Genomic DNA, 17,257 nt, shown 5'->3' on the forward strand with positions numbered 1-17,257 from the left:
GCAAAGGACTTTTGTGCAAGTGTAAATGGGAATACATATGAATAAATACATATTTATGGTAACACCGCATTCTTTGTTTCTGGAAATACGAACATCAGTCCTCTGATCAGGATGTCCCCGGATGACCTCGGCCATTTTATTGACAGGTTAGCTTAGCAAAAGCAATCAGTACACAGATAACAGAAAACAAAAGTATAAGAATAATGACATTTGTGAGAGGGACCCAACTGCAGTCAAGATGGCAGACATAGGTGTCGCTATACATCCAATCCATGCCGGAAGTCCCAAGCGGAAGTTTGTTGTTCGTGTTGGACTTAGCTGCCAGTGTTTGTCAGTCTTTTTCACGCCTAAGCCTAACCCTTGGTGCTGGATCTCAAATATATCACCTTCCCCACTGCCTTACCCTGAACCTAACCCCTCAGGCTTTAATGCCTAAGCCTTACCTTAGACGTACGGACTTCCTGTTGGGACTTCCGGTATGGATTGGATGTATGTTGGCCATCTTGTCTGCATCAAGGTACTTTTGACATTTGTAGCATGTAAAGCAAAATATAATTTAAATGTAAATCTTTCACAAACAAACACAGTTTTTTACCTTATGAAAAGAAAAATACATTTAGAATATTTACCATTAAAGTTATTTTTTAATTTGAGAAATGTGCCATTATGTTACTTTTATCTAATCACTCTAGATTTTTTTTTTTTTTTTTTTTTTTTTGCATATTCAACATACCGAGTCATTATTTTATTAATTTATTACTCCTAGTGTTTTTACTTTGAAACTTTTTTGTTTTATTTCCATTTTTATAAATGTTCTTATTTTATGATTCCCTTTTCCCTCTGATTTTTCTTTCATGAATTAATAACCTTTTTATTTCTCTGTTTCTTTTTGCATATTGTAATCCTGTTGACTTTTATTTTGATATTAGTTTGGCGGGTACTCGTGTGACGTCACGGAAAGGCTCGCACCGATTGGTCAGTGATTGGCGTGTTTTTCACTGGCGCCGTATACAACTGTGCTGGTGCAGAGTCGATATACGTCAGCCGTCCTACTCACTACGAGCTTGCTTGGACCGTTTAAAAAATGTCCACGACCATCAAAAGAGCTATAGCGGAGGATTTGGAAAATCTGAGTGATGATGATTTCAAGAAGTTTGTTTTCCTGCTTAGAGACCGCAGAGAGGAACCGCGTGTCAGCTCCAGAGCTGTGAAGGGGAAAAACCCGTTGGAGATAGCAGACACAGTGGTCTCCCATTTCACAGAGCCCGTAGCCGGTCTGGTGGCTGTGAGCATACTTAGGCAGATGAACTTCAACCAGGAGGCTGAAACGCTGGGTGAGATAACGAATACGATATATGATGTTTCGGTTTAATGCGTTACCATGTTATCTGATGTCTTTCAACCGAATACGTCTGTTGATGTAATAACATGTCGAGTCCTCACGAATGCCCATTTGTGTAGCTTTTGTGTTGACATGAAAATATTAACAAATATAATGTAATTAAAAAAAAAACTAACGTGGGGAAATTCCAACTTTACAGCAGCAAGAGTGTATAAAAGCAGCAAGAGAGGAAAAAAAGAGCTTTCAATTAGTACAAATACTACAAAACAGGAAATATGAAGTCTTCCAAAAAAACAAAACAAAATAAAACAAACAAACAAACAAAAAAAAAACAATATTTACAGCTGTTATGTACATGTTGGATATATTACAGATTGGATAGTGGAGATATTTGTACGGACACCTATATACACACATATATATATATACACAATTATATACAATCATGTGTACAGATTATACATATAAATATGATTTATTGCACAGATTACTTTGATTGCAAATACAAGTTAGAATTTCCATCACTGCTGTAATTATCAAATTGCTATAATTGTTAGAGCTTTTTATAGAGTTCACTGACTTCTTAAGACAGTATTATAAATTTGAATGCTGGAATACATTTGCCCCTTAACGGGGCATATGCAGTAGCAGAGTACTTCACTGTGACTGACGCACAGCTGAAGAAAATGTTTGGCCATGCACAGACTCAGTGAGCACTACTTCACTCTCGAGAGAGGATGCCACAGACAAAGAGGAAAGACTGTGCACCCACTGCAGCCAACAGGTGGAAACACTCTGCACTCTCTAACCACCTGTCCTTTGTACAATGGCAATCAGAGCCAAGTTCTATCCACTTTTCATCAGCATAAAAAATGACCAAACCTCCATATCTGCTGGGTGAAGTGCAACAGTGTGCAGATGCTGAGGCACATTATGTATCTACTGTGGCCAAAGAGGAACCTCAATCATCATATCAATGATAAAACTTTTTCTCTGCTATCATTATTATAAATGTGTACATTGCTTTGGCAATGTTTTCCATGCAACTTAAGCCAAATGAACTGATATTATATTACATATGAAAACCTGTTTAGAAACTGTATCATCTTCTTTGTTCAACTTTAAGAAAGGATCTGATGTCTACACTCATTTTTTTAACCTCCTGTCACAGAATAAACATTTAGACTACAACTAGGTAGCATTATTTGACTTCACATTTTATGATAAGAAATATTACTTTAAGCGCATGCATTGATATGTTTTCAAACTTAATTGGTTAATTTAAAGTTTGAAGGCCAGTGCTGCTGTTTTTGTTTTATTTTTCATTAAAAAATAAGATGAGATCTATATAAGCCTTTGACCATTCCTGTTTCTTTCTCCACAGAACTGAAGATCAAAGCCTGTGTGGATGTAAGTTGAACTCATGATATCAAATTCAAAGTTTCGCTCAAAAAATTACATTGGTTCAATCCAGAGTCCAATTCTGAAAAGGTTGGGATATTGTTGTGAAATATGAATAAAAAATAAAGTATAATGATTTGCAAATCATTTTCAGTATACATTCAATTGAATACAGCACAAAGGAACATACTTAATGTTCAGACTAAGAAAATATTGTTTTTTAATTCCATAAAAATACAGAATTTGATGCCTGCAACATGTTCCAAAAAAATGGGACAGAGCAGGTTTACTACGGTGTTGCATCATTTTTTTCTGATAACTCTATAAGCACCTAGGGACTGAAGACACTAATTGTTGAAGTACTGAAAGTTTAATTCTCTCCAGGGTTTTAAAGGATTTAGTAGAAAAGTAGAAAAAATATTGATGTATGATGATTTGATTGCAGTTTTTCTGTACTTATATGTTTAACTTTTGGAGTATTTGACCAACAATCTTCCACAAAAGGGAGAATCTGATATCACAACTCCTTTCAGGAGTGCTCCTTCTACACCTAATAATGGTTGTATCACTTGTTACCAATTAACCTGCTTACCTGCTGAATGTTCCAGGTGATTTTTGAACATTAGACGACTCTCTGCCTTTTCTTGCCCCTGTCCCATTTTTTGGGGAGCATGTTGCAGGCATCAAATTCAGAATTTACTGACATTTATTGCCAAAGTAACAATATAGTTCATCAGTTTGAACGTTGATTATCTTTTCTTTGTGATGTGTTTAATTGAGCATAGGTTGAGAAGAATTTACAAATTGCTGTATTCTGTTTAAACACATTTTACAAAGTGTCCCAGACAAAATGTTTTCAGTCCTGAGGTTTATAATTTATACTCTTATTGTTGTGTTTTGCTTTGTCTTCATTTGTAGAAAGACGACTCCATCCTTCGTAAAACATTGACAGGGGAGTCGATGCCAAAGTCGACACGTGAGGTTCTGAAACCTGCACTGGGCTGTCGTTCCTCACAAGTTGCTCAATGTGAAGGTCCTCAGCAGAAGCCAGAAGATGTCAATGCTGAAGAGGAGGATTGCATTCTCTCTGAGGATGGAGACGCCTGTAACGACAGGCTTCCTCTGGGCAAATGCACAATCCAGTTTGGCAAGTACAAAAATCGAACCTTTGAATGGCTGCGGGAGAATAAGCCAAGCTATCTGGGGTACCTGGTTGCTAGCGACCAAAAGGAGAACAACTTTCCTCCACAACAGGATCGGCTGAGGGCCAACAAGGTATGCAAAAGAAAAATGAGAAGTCATTTGTACACAGAAGCCCCTAAAAGGCTTTATTTAAGAAATCTACTTAGAGTACAAGGTTTTATATTTAAAACAAGAATATTTCATCCACTCTCAGACATCCTTCCACTCAGTCAGGATACAAATTGGTGCAACATTTTTCAGGAAAATAAGGAGTGCAACCAACTACTTTACATAATGTCTCTCTCTCATACAAATACACATTTTTTTCTGTATGAGCTTAGCCATTTATAAACTGTTTTTAAAAATTTTGGTTGATGACATAATACAAAGAACAATTAAATCTCCCCTTAGGACACCCTTTATTTTCGCTACATTGCTCAATGAAATTTGTTTTATTTTTATTAGCTCTCCCTTTATTGTATGGTGGAGAAGTCATTTTTTGTGTTATAAATTGTAAACTTCTCAAACTGCCCCTTTAAGAAAAAAAAACAGAAATAATTTCAGTGACGCTTCTGCTCTATTTGAAGGATTCCTTGGCCAGATATGCAATGGCGTACCCAGAGGTGAGGGAAGAAATCAGATTCAACTCTGAGTATGACAAAGCCAAAGTGAGATCCCTCCTCCCAGGCCAGGAAGGAGCTGCTCTTGTTGGATTTGGTCCTTATCGATGGGAGACACTAAAAGTTCTGTATGAGTCACCGGACCCAGATAAAATCAGGTACGAAAGCATGAGCTGGGTGTGGATCTTGGTGTAAGAAGACTGGAGGGTATTTAAGCTCAAACTTTGCTTTTTTGTTCACAGGTTTGTCAACAACATTTGGATTAAAAAGTCCACCTGCATCAAAGGATCCAAGATGGACATCCTTGTCAGATATATCCTAAAGCGAGAGAAAGAGTGGGCTAAGGCTGTGCAAACCCGAAGAACCGCGATCTCTTCTTACAAGAATAAATATTAAAACTACAGAGGACATGCCAACAAGTACGGGAACCTGAAGGTTCAAGGGCAGCAATCAAGAAGAGGCAGGCAAAGACAGCAGGGATCATGGAGCAGGAAATATTTACATGTCTAAACAAAGAAAAATCAACTCTTGAAAAAAGAATTTCAATCAAAAGTTAAAATTTTGAAATGGAAATAATGCATGAGTAATGGTAGACTGTACAGTAAAAGTTACAGAATTATGAACTCTTCTGTGTGGACTTAATTCTGCACAAGTAATCTGATTGGACAGGAGATACTCCATGAGCTCTGTTGTAGGGAGTTGACACTATCACTCTGCCTCAGGTGTACACTACAGTGTACCACAAAACAAGATAAGAGAGTCTGCAAAGTCTGTTCAAAGTCGAAATCTCCCTTATCATGAAACAGAACCTCTGCACTGCATGTTAAGACACATGTATTAGATTAACATAAGTCTTTTATATGCTGGTCGTACAAAGAAAAACAAGATTTCTGCAGTTTAAGAAAATGTGAACAGATCAGTTGTTAGCTGCCATTCGTGTGTGATGCAGTCTGGGTAGTGGAAGAAAGCTGTAAGTGCCCTGGGATTCAAAAGTCCAGAGTCTGGGTATTTTCTAAAAACAAACCAAAGATGCATCTTTATAATTTGTCTTTTAAGAGTGGGTACTTTTACTGTCTTGTGTTTTTTTATTATCGTTTTTATTTAAAAGACAGTAAGAATTTTTCTTTATTTTTGTTTCTATAATACTTTTATTTTTTTTTCACTTTTTAAAAATCTTATTTTGATGTTTGATCAATCAAGGACCCTGTCTGAGGATTTGACCCCTTTTATAACAATTTTGCTTTAAAAGCTTTATTTATATGAATTTAATGTGAAATATACATTTTAAATGTATAAGTCCTCTTTTGATAAATGTGTGTGCTTTTAAATTTTCTCATGCTTTTCTCCATCTCTGTGGAGTGTTTTGTATGGCTTGTGTTCAAAATGTGCTGTGTAAATAAACACATCCTGCCTATCCCTTTAAAACTGTGGATTTAATTTACATTATTAAAGACATTGCAACAAAGCTAATGTCTGCAATAGATAATGAAAAAATAGAAAATATTGATTTTTTTCTTTGAACAAGAAGCTTATTATCCTTTGTGACAAGCTACTGTAGCGGCGCTCTCCAATATGGTGATTGTACTGCCTGAATGAAAGCACACTTTCAAACATCTGGTGTTTTCCTAAAGAACATTTTGGGTCAGGATAACTTTTAGGGGAACTAAACGTCTAAAATACTTGATTGCAAAAGCTTTAACAGCAATTTTCTTCAATGATACCATTGATTATATGCTGCAATGTTTCCTGTTAGGGGCTACCCACAGATGAGGACAAAATTATAAGCTCCCTTTAAAAATTCTGCTGTTGTACAGAGCAATGCATTTTAACACAGCATTCTCAAACACCCTAGTTTTATTTTGGATGCTAACATTATTTTACTTTGCATACAGAAACAAAAATATTGTACAAAAACTGCCAGGGTCTAAATTATTAGCCTCCTTGAGCCTTAGCACATGTTCAATGATGGGCTTTAACTTTGTAATGCTGAAAGCTTGTAAACTCAGGTTAAACTGAGACTAATCTTAACATTTACACACTGTAAAAACTTCAGGAAGGATTTGAGCTGTCACTGGAGAAAGCATCATGACAAAAGCAAAAGAAATCAGTTTATACTTGAGAAGATAATTATTGATACAAAGCAGGAAGAAGAATACACAAAGTTATCGTTGTGTTTCCAAGTGTCAAGAGCTGGAGTGAGAAGTATCAAAGAAATTCAGAGAGAGCCACACAGAACCCAACAATCCTGGTAGGAAGAGAAAGATTTCAAAGACTCTAGAAAGAAAACTAGTGAGAGATGTGTCTAAGGACCCCAGAAAAACTGCCAAGACACTAGTGAAGGAGCCAAGTCAGAACTGTAGTCTCAAAGACCATCACTAGAGCCCTGCACAGGAATGGACTGAGACGTTGCAGATAGAAGAAGAACTCCACTTTTGCAGAAGAGACACCTTCAAGCCAGACTGAAGTATGCTAAGGACAACCTTAAGAACAATTCTGCATACTGGAAGCATGTCCTTTGGTCAGATGAGACCAAAGTAGAAATGTTGCTTATGTTTGGAGAAAGAGAGTAAAGGCATTTAACCCAAAAAAATGCACTTTTACATAGGAATAGTTTGGGAAAAGTTTTGTACTTTGCTACATTTTAAAAAGCATCTATTTCCGAATTTTGAAAAAGGGCATAAATAAGTTTCCTGTAAACTACTTGAACTTGCCCCCATTTTTTCACATCAAAAGCAAAATCCTGATGAGTGGATGAAGACTCGTCACACAGATCTGTTTATAATATACACTTTATTTACAAGAACAATATAAACACAAGCTGAAACTTTCACAGTGAGTGCCTGAAAATCGTATCAGTTTATGTTTCTCTGAATAGCAAAAGAGGTAGACTTGAGTTTTGTATAAAAAAGTAATATAAATGCACAAAACCCTACATCCCTACTTTATAAACACTATTTACAAATCAGAGAACTAACCAAGAATGGCAAAAGACAAATAAAAATGTTTCTAGTGCTTAAAATGCCACTGGCTAGCTCTTGTGTAGTAGTAGCTTTTTAACAAGTTCTCCACGTATGGGTCATGTAAACTGGAAGATTATGTCAATAATTGTGCTTTCATAAAGCCTCAGATTAATCAAAAGGCAAAACAACAATTGATGGTGAATCCAGGAGGACATCAGGTACATTTCGAGTTACCACAAAATTCCTATCCTTTTAACTACTGTTAGAAAACATCCCATAATCACATTCAGTCACTTCCTAACTAATATAATGTCTGACAGATTTACATGTTTCACTAGGAACGGCACAAGTAGACAGCTTCCTGAGGTCTTGTACACGAAGCCTTGAGATAGTAATTCATCTCATATGATTTTACATGATTTACACATGCACTCTAAGTTTAAATAAGCGATCGAGAGTGAATAAAATAGCACCAAAATAAAGTTTGATTTTCTAAAAAAGGCCAGAAAAAGTCCCCAAATGTCCATATCAAGCAAATTACAGTCCAGAAGATCCCTATGGACATATTGAGAAAAGGAATTGGTGGATAACTGTAGTAAAATGGCACGTAATAAATAAAAATATGATATTGAGCATATATTTTACATTTTATATGTAACACCTGGACCATGGACATGTAATACTATTTTGATGAGGAGACTTTGTTGTGATGGTCTTCTAAAGCTGATGAGCAGGTCTTGTTGGGTATTTAGGTTCTCCTGTAGTTTGATTGCTTAAGCTACATGGAGAAGAGCCTTGTATTGCCTGGTCTTTGCTCAAGCCTTCCAAATGACTAAAAAAAAACCCTGTACATTACAGCACAACAGATTTGTTTATCAAGCTTGAAAATGTGTCCTTATATCCCTCCCGATTTCACTATCCATTGCCTTTTCAGTCTTTACACAACCAAGAAACTTTGAAATGATTTCTTTTCTTTATAAAATATGAAAACCTGAGATATAATAGGAAAACACTCTATGAGCATGAGGTTTTCCCCATTTCTAGAGACCCCATCATCACAGATTTACGAGTTTGCGTAATTTTTCCGGCCATCAGTTTACAACATCACCCCGTAAAGATTCTGCTTCCTCAAGTCAGGAGGTAGCGTTCAATCTTTAGGCTGCAGTTCATCAAGGTGTGCTCATCACTCTCAGTCCTCAGCACCTGCTCCCTTACTGTGACGCCCATGTTTCACTGCTGTGCTCTGACGATGAAGCCGCCTGTACCCCGGGGCACTGCCAGGACTCAGTGTTTGTGGGCAAAACATTTAGACTAGTCAGGACTTCCTGTGCTGTCTTTCCCAGCATGCCCTGCATGTCGCAGACAAAGCGGTAGACGTAGCGTTTGCCCGCTGTCTTGTGGATGATGTTTTTGTGGTAGTAGTAACGGAGGCCACGGCTCAGCTTCTCGTAGTTCATCTTGGGTTTGTTCTTGCATTGTCCCCAGCGCTTTGCCACCTGTGTGATGAACAGATGAAGAGTTACATTTCTGGTCTTTATTCAAGTCAACAATAAAAAAGGCTTTATTACAATGAGAATCAAGCATTTAACAGGGTTCAGAAAAAGTAACTCTCAGTCATAGTATTGTGTGCACAGAATTTAGTGTTGTGTGCTGAAGCAGTCAAAAGCAAAGCTAGATTTAAGTACTCAACACACTGGTGATTTAGTCCAGTAATCCCTAAACTAGATGTCGAGCCCTGAGTGGTCACAGAAACAGTAAAGACACCAACTTAAATGCTACTAAAAGCTGTCTTTGCTGTACAGCTTATCACCTGGTTACAGGTGGACCCTTGTACCCAACAACAGGCTGTAATAAGGCTGAGTGCAAAGGTGCTCTCTGAAGGCAGTAGACCTTGCTTTTTTACTTTCCTCTTAATGCACACATTAGTCGCAGCATTTTCCAATGATTTTTCTTATTCTGGGGCAAAGTTAGAAAAATCTGCTGCTATCAGAGGCTTTAAATTATGAATTAAATATCATAGCTGTAAGATAAAAGCTTGTTTAACAGCCCAAGTTGAATCATGAACTTAGTCCAGATGATGCACTGTAATAGATGCCGACAGTGTTTGCTCTGCCTCTTTAATTCAGACATATTTTTAAAAGCCAGGATACACAGCTAATGAGATGATTCGTGGTCTCTTTAACTATTGCCTTTTCTGGAGACCAAATAAATATGTTTTTGTTTTTTTTTGTTTTTTTTTAAATATGTTGAACCATGTGTGAAGTTAATGAAGGGAAATTAAATTGTCATGCTGACATCTTGCAAAAGGAATCTCAAGTAGAAACAGATTTTGTTGTCTTTTTGTAAGGTTTTTCCTTAATTTTGATACTGTCAGTTTAAATCTAAACAGCTCCTGTTATATGCAAATCATGTGTTTATTTTTAACAGCTACAGTGATTAAACAAAAAGTAATAAAGCCACTCTAAGAAGCACTGAAGGGCAAATATGAAGCCAAATTAAACTCACAAGTAGTATCCCTGTAATGTGTTGAGGGATTGTCTGCATAAAAAATTTACCCTTTAACAAGAGACACATTTCAAGTTAATGAGACTACCTTCAAATCTGACTTGAATATAGAGCAGCAATTCTCAACAGGTGGGTCAGAGCTCTTTTCAGTGGATTGCAAATGTGAAAATTGTGGCAAGGTCAATGAAGTACGGAAGCCCTAAGCAGACATTAATTCGTATATTTAATGTTACTCTGTTTTGCTGTAAAAACAAGTTCATTTTGACTGTTTCCTCTTGATCTTGACTTCTTTATCATCCTTCTTACTCTGGTGTTCCCATGATAATGTGTTCATTTCTCCATAGTATGAGAAAACCAACCCATATGTACACATTTTTACAAAAAAAGTCACAGGCTTTCTGTAATGATGTGCTTTTTACATCTTTTTTCAGTTACAGTCTACTCCATCTACAAGTTATACACAGAAAATCTGTCATTTGATTTAATACTTTTACGACCTTTTAAAAGACCCTCTTCATACATTCTAAGACTGATTGTGTCTTCAGTTTATAACCAGGTACCTTCACAACACAGCTGCATATATGTTTTTTTATTTGCTTATAGTAAGATGAAAGCATGACATTAAAGGAAAGAAAAGTCCAGGTGTTTTTCTTATGGTAGCAGGCTAATTAAGCTTTCTTAGAGCATTTTGAGATTTGAGAAAAAAGAACTGAATACCATAAAGTAATTGAATGAAAGATCTTATTTTTTACTGAAGCAATGTAAAAGTAGTTATACCAGAATACCACAAGCACCTGTTTAAAAGCAGTTAAAAATAACAAATTGAATAGTACACACTAAGGTTGTAGAGAAGAAAAATACAAGGTATAATTGCTCATCTTAGGATGTTTGGAGTTTTTATTCTGTTTTTGTATTTTTTTATTTCTATAAGTCTTGGTGCAAGGTGAATTTTCAAGTGTATAAAAAAGATATAATGGAAGAAAAAGTAGCCTACAACCTCTTTCAATGAATCAACTAAAATAAGAATAAAAACTTTTTGGTCTATCATTTACATCTTTTTACAGTAACACTTTTTAAAAACATTAAATTTTATTTAACATTCAAGTGTGTCATCAGCTTCAATAATTTTTAAGACCCCATGAACTTCCTGCATCTAAGATACAAACTGAAACATTTTCATTGATTAAATTTGTGAGTTTTAGAAAATTTCAAGGATTTGGGTCGCGTTTTTATCAATAAAGAGGTGGTGGTGTATCCTGACAGTAAGCCAGGTGTAAACCACTGATCATGAGTTGAAATGACTCTATTCTGCAAACAGGAAGTAGGCGATAGGGACTGTACACCAAGACAGGAAGTGTTCTCACCTCTGTGGGGTCAGACATCTTAAACTCCCAGCCGTCTCCTGTCCAGGAGATGAAGGTGCGGCAGGATGAGTCCAGAAGTAACTCCAGTAAAAACTGCCACAGCTGGATTGGACCAGAACCTGAATGAACACAAAATGAGCAAACAATTAAAAAATATGAAGAATTTAAGCTAAAGAAGAGACACTATCACAAGCGTTTTAAATACACCATAAGATCTGTGTTTCAAGAATCATTCAGACTCTTATTATGTAAAAGAATCCATGCAGCTGGACAAAAAACTGCATTGCAAGTAAAATTTTATTTTCTAGTATTAGTGACAGAATCATAAAACATAAAGCCTATTATATACTGCTACTATTAAGACTTGTGTGCATTTTAATGCTCTGCTCTTCTTTAATGTATGTAAAAACTTTAATACTCTTGATTTTCTGATTTCAGTGTTAAAGAGCAGCTAAAATAAAGAGTGAGTCCTGACCTGGATAAGCTGACATTCCAGTAATCTGGCCCTCCCTCTCTGGCCTCTGCGGGTGTGCATTTTTGCGTTTGACCACACGAGGGCAGTACTGCTCTGTGGACTGAGGACTGAGGCTTGAGGAGGCTGTAGGCGGGTGTGGTAGGGGGGCTGTGAAGTTCGGGGAGGAGTACTCAGGCCAGAAGGATGAGGACTGCCTCTGCCTGTCTGAGCTGTAGAGTTCAGCTGAGTGACAAGAGAAGGTTTGATCTGTCTCACCTGGAAAAAAAAAACACTGGAATTAGACACTGAACTGAATTCTCTAGGATGTTTTGAATATCCAGTGGTGAATTGTCTTACTTTGTAACGTATTTGATCCTTTTGCAGGCACAAAGGAGCTGTTGCTGCCCTCCATGGCCGGGCTGAATTGTCCTGGGTTCTGGGGCACCAAGCTCTGGTATGTCTGTGGAGACTCCTGGTATCCCGTTTGAGGCTGGTCCACTGTCAGCCCATCTGCTCATTAAAGATAAAGTTAGTTATAAAAAGAATAACCTGCATTTCATGTTCATTATAAAGGCACAGTCCAGAAAGGCTCACCATGAGGATATGAAGCCCACCAGTTGAACTCCTGGTACGAGTCCAGGTTGAAGAGGGCTGTGTCGCTGCTGCTTACTGAAGGGGGAGAAAAAAAAGAAATGTGAGATAAAAGTCCAAACCTCAAACACTTGATTTGATCAGCATCCATTATGTTGGATTTTTTTTTATATTGTCAGGCTTCACCTTTTGTGTCGTACGGATGAGAAGCTTTTGGCGGCTCTGCGTAGCTGCTTTCTGTGACGTACTGCTGCTGTGCGGGCGCTTTACTGTCTAACAGAAAAGACAGGTCTTCACCAGGGTAGTCTGGAGGTTAAACACAATAAGGACAGATGGAGTCAGTCATGATGAGGATGGTAGGATGGAGGCATGTATCATGCTTAGAAAGGACCACAACAATAAATTTATAAATACCCGGGCCGTTCAATTAAGGCAAAAATCAGTGGGGTTATTCTGATTGATGCTGAGGTTGTGATTATTATCTATACCACTCTGTGTGAATTTCTAATGATTAAAAAAAACATTCTGTCATTTCTTTTGCATTGTGGAGGTCTAAGCCCTCCAAACTAAAATCGTTCCATATTACTGAGGAAGATGAGCTTTTATTACTTTCTTTCACTCTTCTTCTTTAGCTCGCTTGCTTTTCAAACTAACTGGAGTACATGCTATGGCTCCCTCTGCTCTTCACTTAAAACAAAGTGAGAGCTTTTTTGGTGGGAGGAGCAGAGCACATGCTGTGCAGTTAAGCAGGGATTCTCAGCTGGTGAGTCGGGTCATGGAGCCCTTTGAAGTGGGTTGTAAATGTGTCTGGAGAAAAACATTGTGCCAGAGAGTGTTTGAAATTCTTTTAAACATGCCTGTTTTGTCCTGTCTCTTTGATTTGTCACATGGTTTTTACTGGCTAAGGTCTAAACTGTTCTATTGTCATCTAATACATTTGATTGGTCTACAAAATACCAGAAATTTGGGTCACAGTTTAATTTTTAGGAGTTGTTGGTGGGTCCTTAAGGACTTTACCACACATGACTAAATGAGTAAATGAAGTTGCACTAAATGAGTGCAAACTTGGCAGACGGCATGGATCGTTTAATCTCGATTATCTTGATTTTGTAATCATGAAAAGCCAAAATAGTAATTAAAATTGAAACCCAATTAATCGCCAAGCACTAATTTTGAATTTAGTAAGGCTGTCAAATCTTCAACACATTTTAATCGCAAGGGATCTCAGAATCTCTATAGTTAATCACAATTAATCTCCTTTTGTAGCATTGTGAAATTACATCTTTTATTTAATTATGGATATTTCTACTGTCTTAAATTAAGCAACATTAAAGTATATCAAATCTAGGGGTGTAAATGGTCTATTGTTTAAGGCGTGCCCCATGCACGCGGGCAGCACGGGTTCAAGTTTGGTCTGTTGCTCCTTTTCCTCGTGTCTCTCCATCACTCTCTCGTCCCTGTTTCCAACTCTATCCACAGTCCTCCTCTACAAGTAAAGACATAAAAGCCCTAAAAATATCTTTTGGAAAGTATATGTTATCATTTTATCTTATCTGAAAAAAATAAGTGACTTTGGGGTATCTCAAACTGGGCTAAACTTTCAAATAAACTAAAAAAAAAGTCTAATTAACATATAATTGTTCAAAATCTTTATTTCCTTTCAAAAATATATGAATTTTAGATCTAACAATGAACCCAATTAAGAATGGATGAATAAATATGTGTTTAACATGTATTCTATTAGCTAATAACAGCTGACAGGTGGATATCTGAAAAACAGATTAAGCGTGAGGTCATTCTTGATTTAATTGTCTCAATCTGAATTGTTTTTAGAGTTGTTTTAACAGCTGTAGGAAGTATATAATACCTGAAATAATACAACACGTGTTTTCCTCTGCACATATTCTTAATTTAATAATGTTCTGGGGGCCTGATGGGAAGATGATGAAGAAATTAATGCACTAATTATAGATGTTAGTTGCATCATGTTTGATGCATTTATGCTGACAGCCCTAGAACCTAGGTGTTGTTTAGGTCTTTTAGTAGGTAGGGAATTTTTTCACGTGTTTACCTTGTTTAATTTTCCGTGGTAGATTTGTTTTATGTTGCCGACCCGGGGAGAGAAGCTAAGGCCATGTGTCAAGGCTAATGTGGTTCCTAACAAACATAAATTAATGAATATTTTACATTAATGCCAAACTTTTTCAAAGGCAAACGAGTATGAGAAGATTTCTTTCCTACCGGGCAGATTTTGGTGTTTATTCCTAGTAAAGGTGAGTTTTTCCTTGCCACTGCACATTTGCTTAATGTTGCTTAATACTGAGCTCATAGTGGATTCATGTTGGGTCTCTGTAAAAGATATAAAAGAATGGTCTACCTTTTTTGTAAGGTTTCTTGAAATGACTTTGGCTTTATACTTGAGTTCTACAAAATATGACTGACAGATTTAAATCAGAAACTTGTGAAAATTCACTTGAAGAATTCTAATTTGTAAAAAAAAAAAAAAAAAAAAACACCCATCCAAGTTTTTCATGCAACTCTGATGTCAGCTAACTTTTTCATTTGCTTTTCTTTCAACTAAACATGCAAAATGATTGTTTTTTTCCTTTTGTGCATCAATTTTAGATGTCTGAGCAACCACTAATGACACCCTAAGTTAAAGATCTTTCCGAACAGCTCATGCTTGCAGCTTTTTCAAGTGTCTGGATAATTCTGACAACCAAAAAAGCAACTTTCTACAGAATTTTTCAAAGTCTTTGCAACTTCTGACGTGCTAAAAAAAAGGAGCCCATGGGCCACTAAAATGTAGGGAATAAACTTTTTAAAAAAATGCAAAACTCATTGTTGTGGTCCTTTAAATGTCAAAGTTAATGTACGACTCTGGTTAGAGAAAATAAAAAAGACGTACATATTTGATATTTTTTTCTGAAATCTCAGCTGTGGACGTTGACACAAGAAAAAGCTGTTTGTTTACTGTCAAATCAGCACCAAGCACTCAAGCCCATACAGCTCAGCTCAATGGATGGAGGAAACAAGAGAGGGAGGGGGAGGAAGACATAGGAGGAAACGCCAGTGGAGGGAGTGTGACAGAGTAGTGATGGAGGGATGGGGAGTGGAGGAAGGAGGGGGTCTCTAAATCTGTTGGAGGAGGAAGTCTGGAGGAAAGGATTAGGGAAGACAGAGAGAAACAGGGTGGTCAGGTTAAGACACTCCTCTCTCTCCCTTTGCCTACCTCAGCCCATTCAAGCATTATTCACACACACAAAGCAGCCCCCTCCCTGTTGTCCCGATGCAGCCCCTGAGTTTGTGCGAGAGCCACCCCAACCCTGGTGTCAAGGTCTCACTGAGAAAGCTGTGACAGATGTGATGATACAGTCTGCACAAATATTTCCTTTGTCCTTCAGCTGCTCAGCTTCACAGGAAACAGATCGTGCAAACTTTCAAAAGTTGTAAAAAAAAATCTGTGCAGTGAAATCGTGCACCAGTCAGAAGTCATGATGCTGAGCGTGTGATGGACAAAACAAAAGTCAAGTGATTCTTTCAACTCACCATATGATGCAAAGTCAAAGCCAGCTGGCACTTCCTGTGTCCTGAAGTCTTCTGTGTAATATCCAGTCTGACAAACCTCCATCTGTGTTCAAAGAGTCCTCATTAAAACTTTTATCATTACTAAAACTTGATTTTTATCCATATCCAAAGGCAGAAAAAAATGACACCTTGTACTTTATAATTTTGCAGATATAAGTGCAGGAATACAAATTCTTCCTCATCATTTTTCTTTTAAAACATTTTAGGGCAACAAAAACTCACTTAAAAACACAGAAAACAAAAATGAGACTGGCACTTTTCCTATTATCATGATAGATAAAAGATTAAACAAAGTATGCTAGATATTATGAATGAATGAAACTGCTTTCTGTCCTCGTTAAAGAAAAAATAAAAAAAAAATTAAAAAAGAGGTAAAAACCGACCTTTATTTTCGCGTCTTTGGTGTCCAAGTTTCTGTCTCCTGCTTTGATGAAAGAGTCCCAGTACATCTCCGTTTTCCCTTCGCTCTTTGTTGACGCCGTTTCCCCTTTTTCACACTTTAAATATCGACCGCAAACAACAACAACACCGAGTGTGGTCAGTGGTCAGACTCTGGCCCGGTATAAATACAGCGGAGGAGATGGGAGGGGCGCGTGCCCCGCGGTGCGTCGTGACTAGTGTTGTTTAATAGAACGTGACGTCAGACGCTCCCTCCCTCCTCCCCAGTAACAAATGGTGAAGGAGTCATTCATGAAAGAGGGACAGACCATAAATCATCGGAAGAAATATCACGACTAAGTCAAAGTAGCACTACTTTGCGGTGAAAAACTTAGTTAAAATTACGACAGAAGACCAGCTAGTATTAATTAAAGCAGCAAACGTAAAAGTAGCAAATTTATGACGCAGTCATTTCGATTTATAGCCACAATGCTTTCAAATTACACATAACAATATAAACAGCTCAATTATGTCTCTAGCCTGAAGAGGAGGCTCTATATGACACTAAACAACATTACAATCTTGTTACAAACAGGCTTTTGATACTCAAAAGCTTCAAATCAAATCAATGAGAACATATGAAGAGACAGAAGGTGGGACTAATGCTGGGCAGCTTTGAAAATAAAAAAATATAACCTACAAGAAGAAAAGGGTTCAATTTAATAGGAACAAATAAAAATATATGATTATATTAATGAGCGATTATAAACGTTGGCCTGAAGCACCATAAGGCCTATAGGCACATGAAATAGTGAATTTATTCTATGCAATGTCCTAAGATTTTTAGGTTTTTGTGCCTTTGCTGTATTCCT

At 37.1% G+C, this 17,257-nt stretch overlaps 2 protein-coding genes across 3 annotated transcripts; one reads left to right on the forward strand and one right to left on the reverse strand.

The window, feature by feature from the left end:
• Positions 1–1,044: 1,044 nt before the first annotated feature.
• LOC121513101 lies at positions 1,045–5,034 on the forward strand. The gene is made up of 5 exons (XM_041792621.1): positions 1,045–1,334; positions 2,727–2,752; positions 3,662–4,018; positions 4,513–4,703; positions 4,788–5,034. The coding sequence occupies exons 1-5, from the start codon at positions 1,085–1,087 to the stop codon at positions 4,939–4,941; spliced, it is 978 nt and encodes a 325-aa protein (XP_041648555.1). The 5' UTR covers positions 1,045–1,084; the 3' UTR covers positions 4,942–5,034.
• A 2,284-nt stretch (positions 5,035–7,318) lies between these two features.
• LOC121513100 (ETS1-related protein) lies at positions 7,319–16,525 on the reverse strand. 2 transcript variants are annotated; one of them, XM_041792619.1, is made up of 8 exons: positions 16,391–16,525; positions 15,969–16,050; positions 12,606–12,692; positions 12,423–12,497; positions 12,186–12,338; positions 11,850–12,104; positions 11,375–11,493; positions 7,319–9,001 (listed from the first exon to the last, which is right to left on the reverse strand). In XM_041792619.1, exons 1-8 carry the CDS (start codon positions 16,454–16,456, stop codon positions 8,717–8,719), a joined length of 1,122 nt encoding a protein of 373 aa, XP_041648553.1. In that variant the 5' UTR covers positions 16,457–16,525; the 3' UTR covers positions 7,319–8,716. The 2 variants fall into 2 exon arrangements, with proteins under 2 accessions (XP_041648553.1, XP_041648552.1); XM_041792618.1 differs by having other exon boundaries at positions 12,606–12,725.
• Positions 16,526–17,257: the final 732 nt, after the last annotated feature.

The sequence above is a fragment of the Cheilinus undulatus genome, linkage group 8 (genome assembly GCF_018320785.1).
Source record: "Cheilinus undulatus linkage group 8, ASM1832078v1, whole genome shotgun sequence".
Taxonomy (NCBI): Eukaryota; Metazoa; Chordata; class Actinopteri; order Labriformes; family Labridae; genus Cheilinus; species Cheilinus undulatus.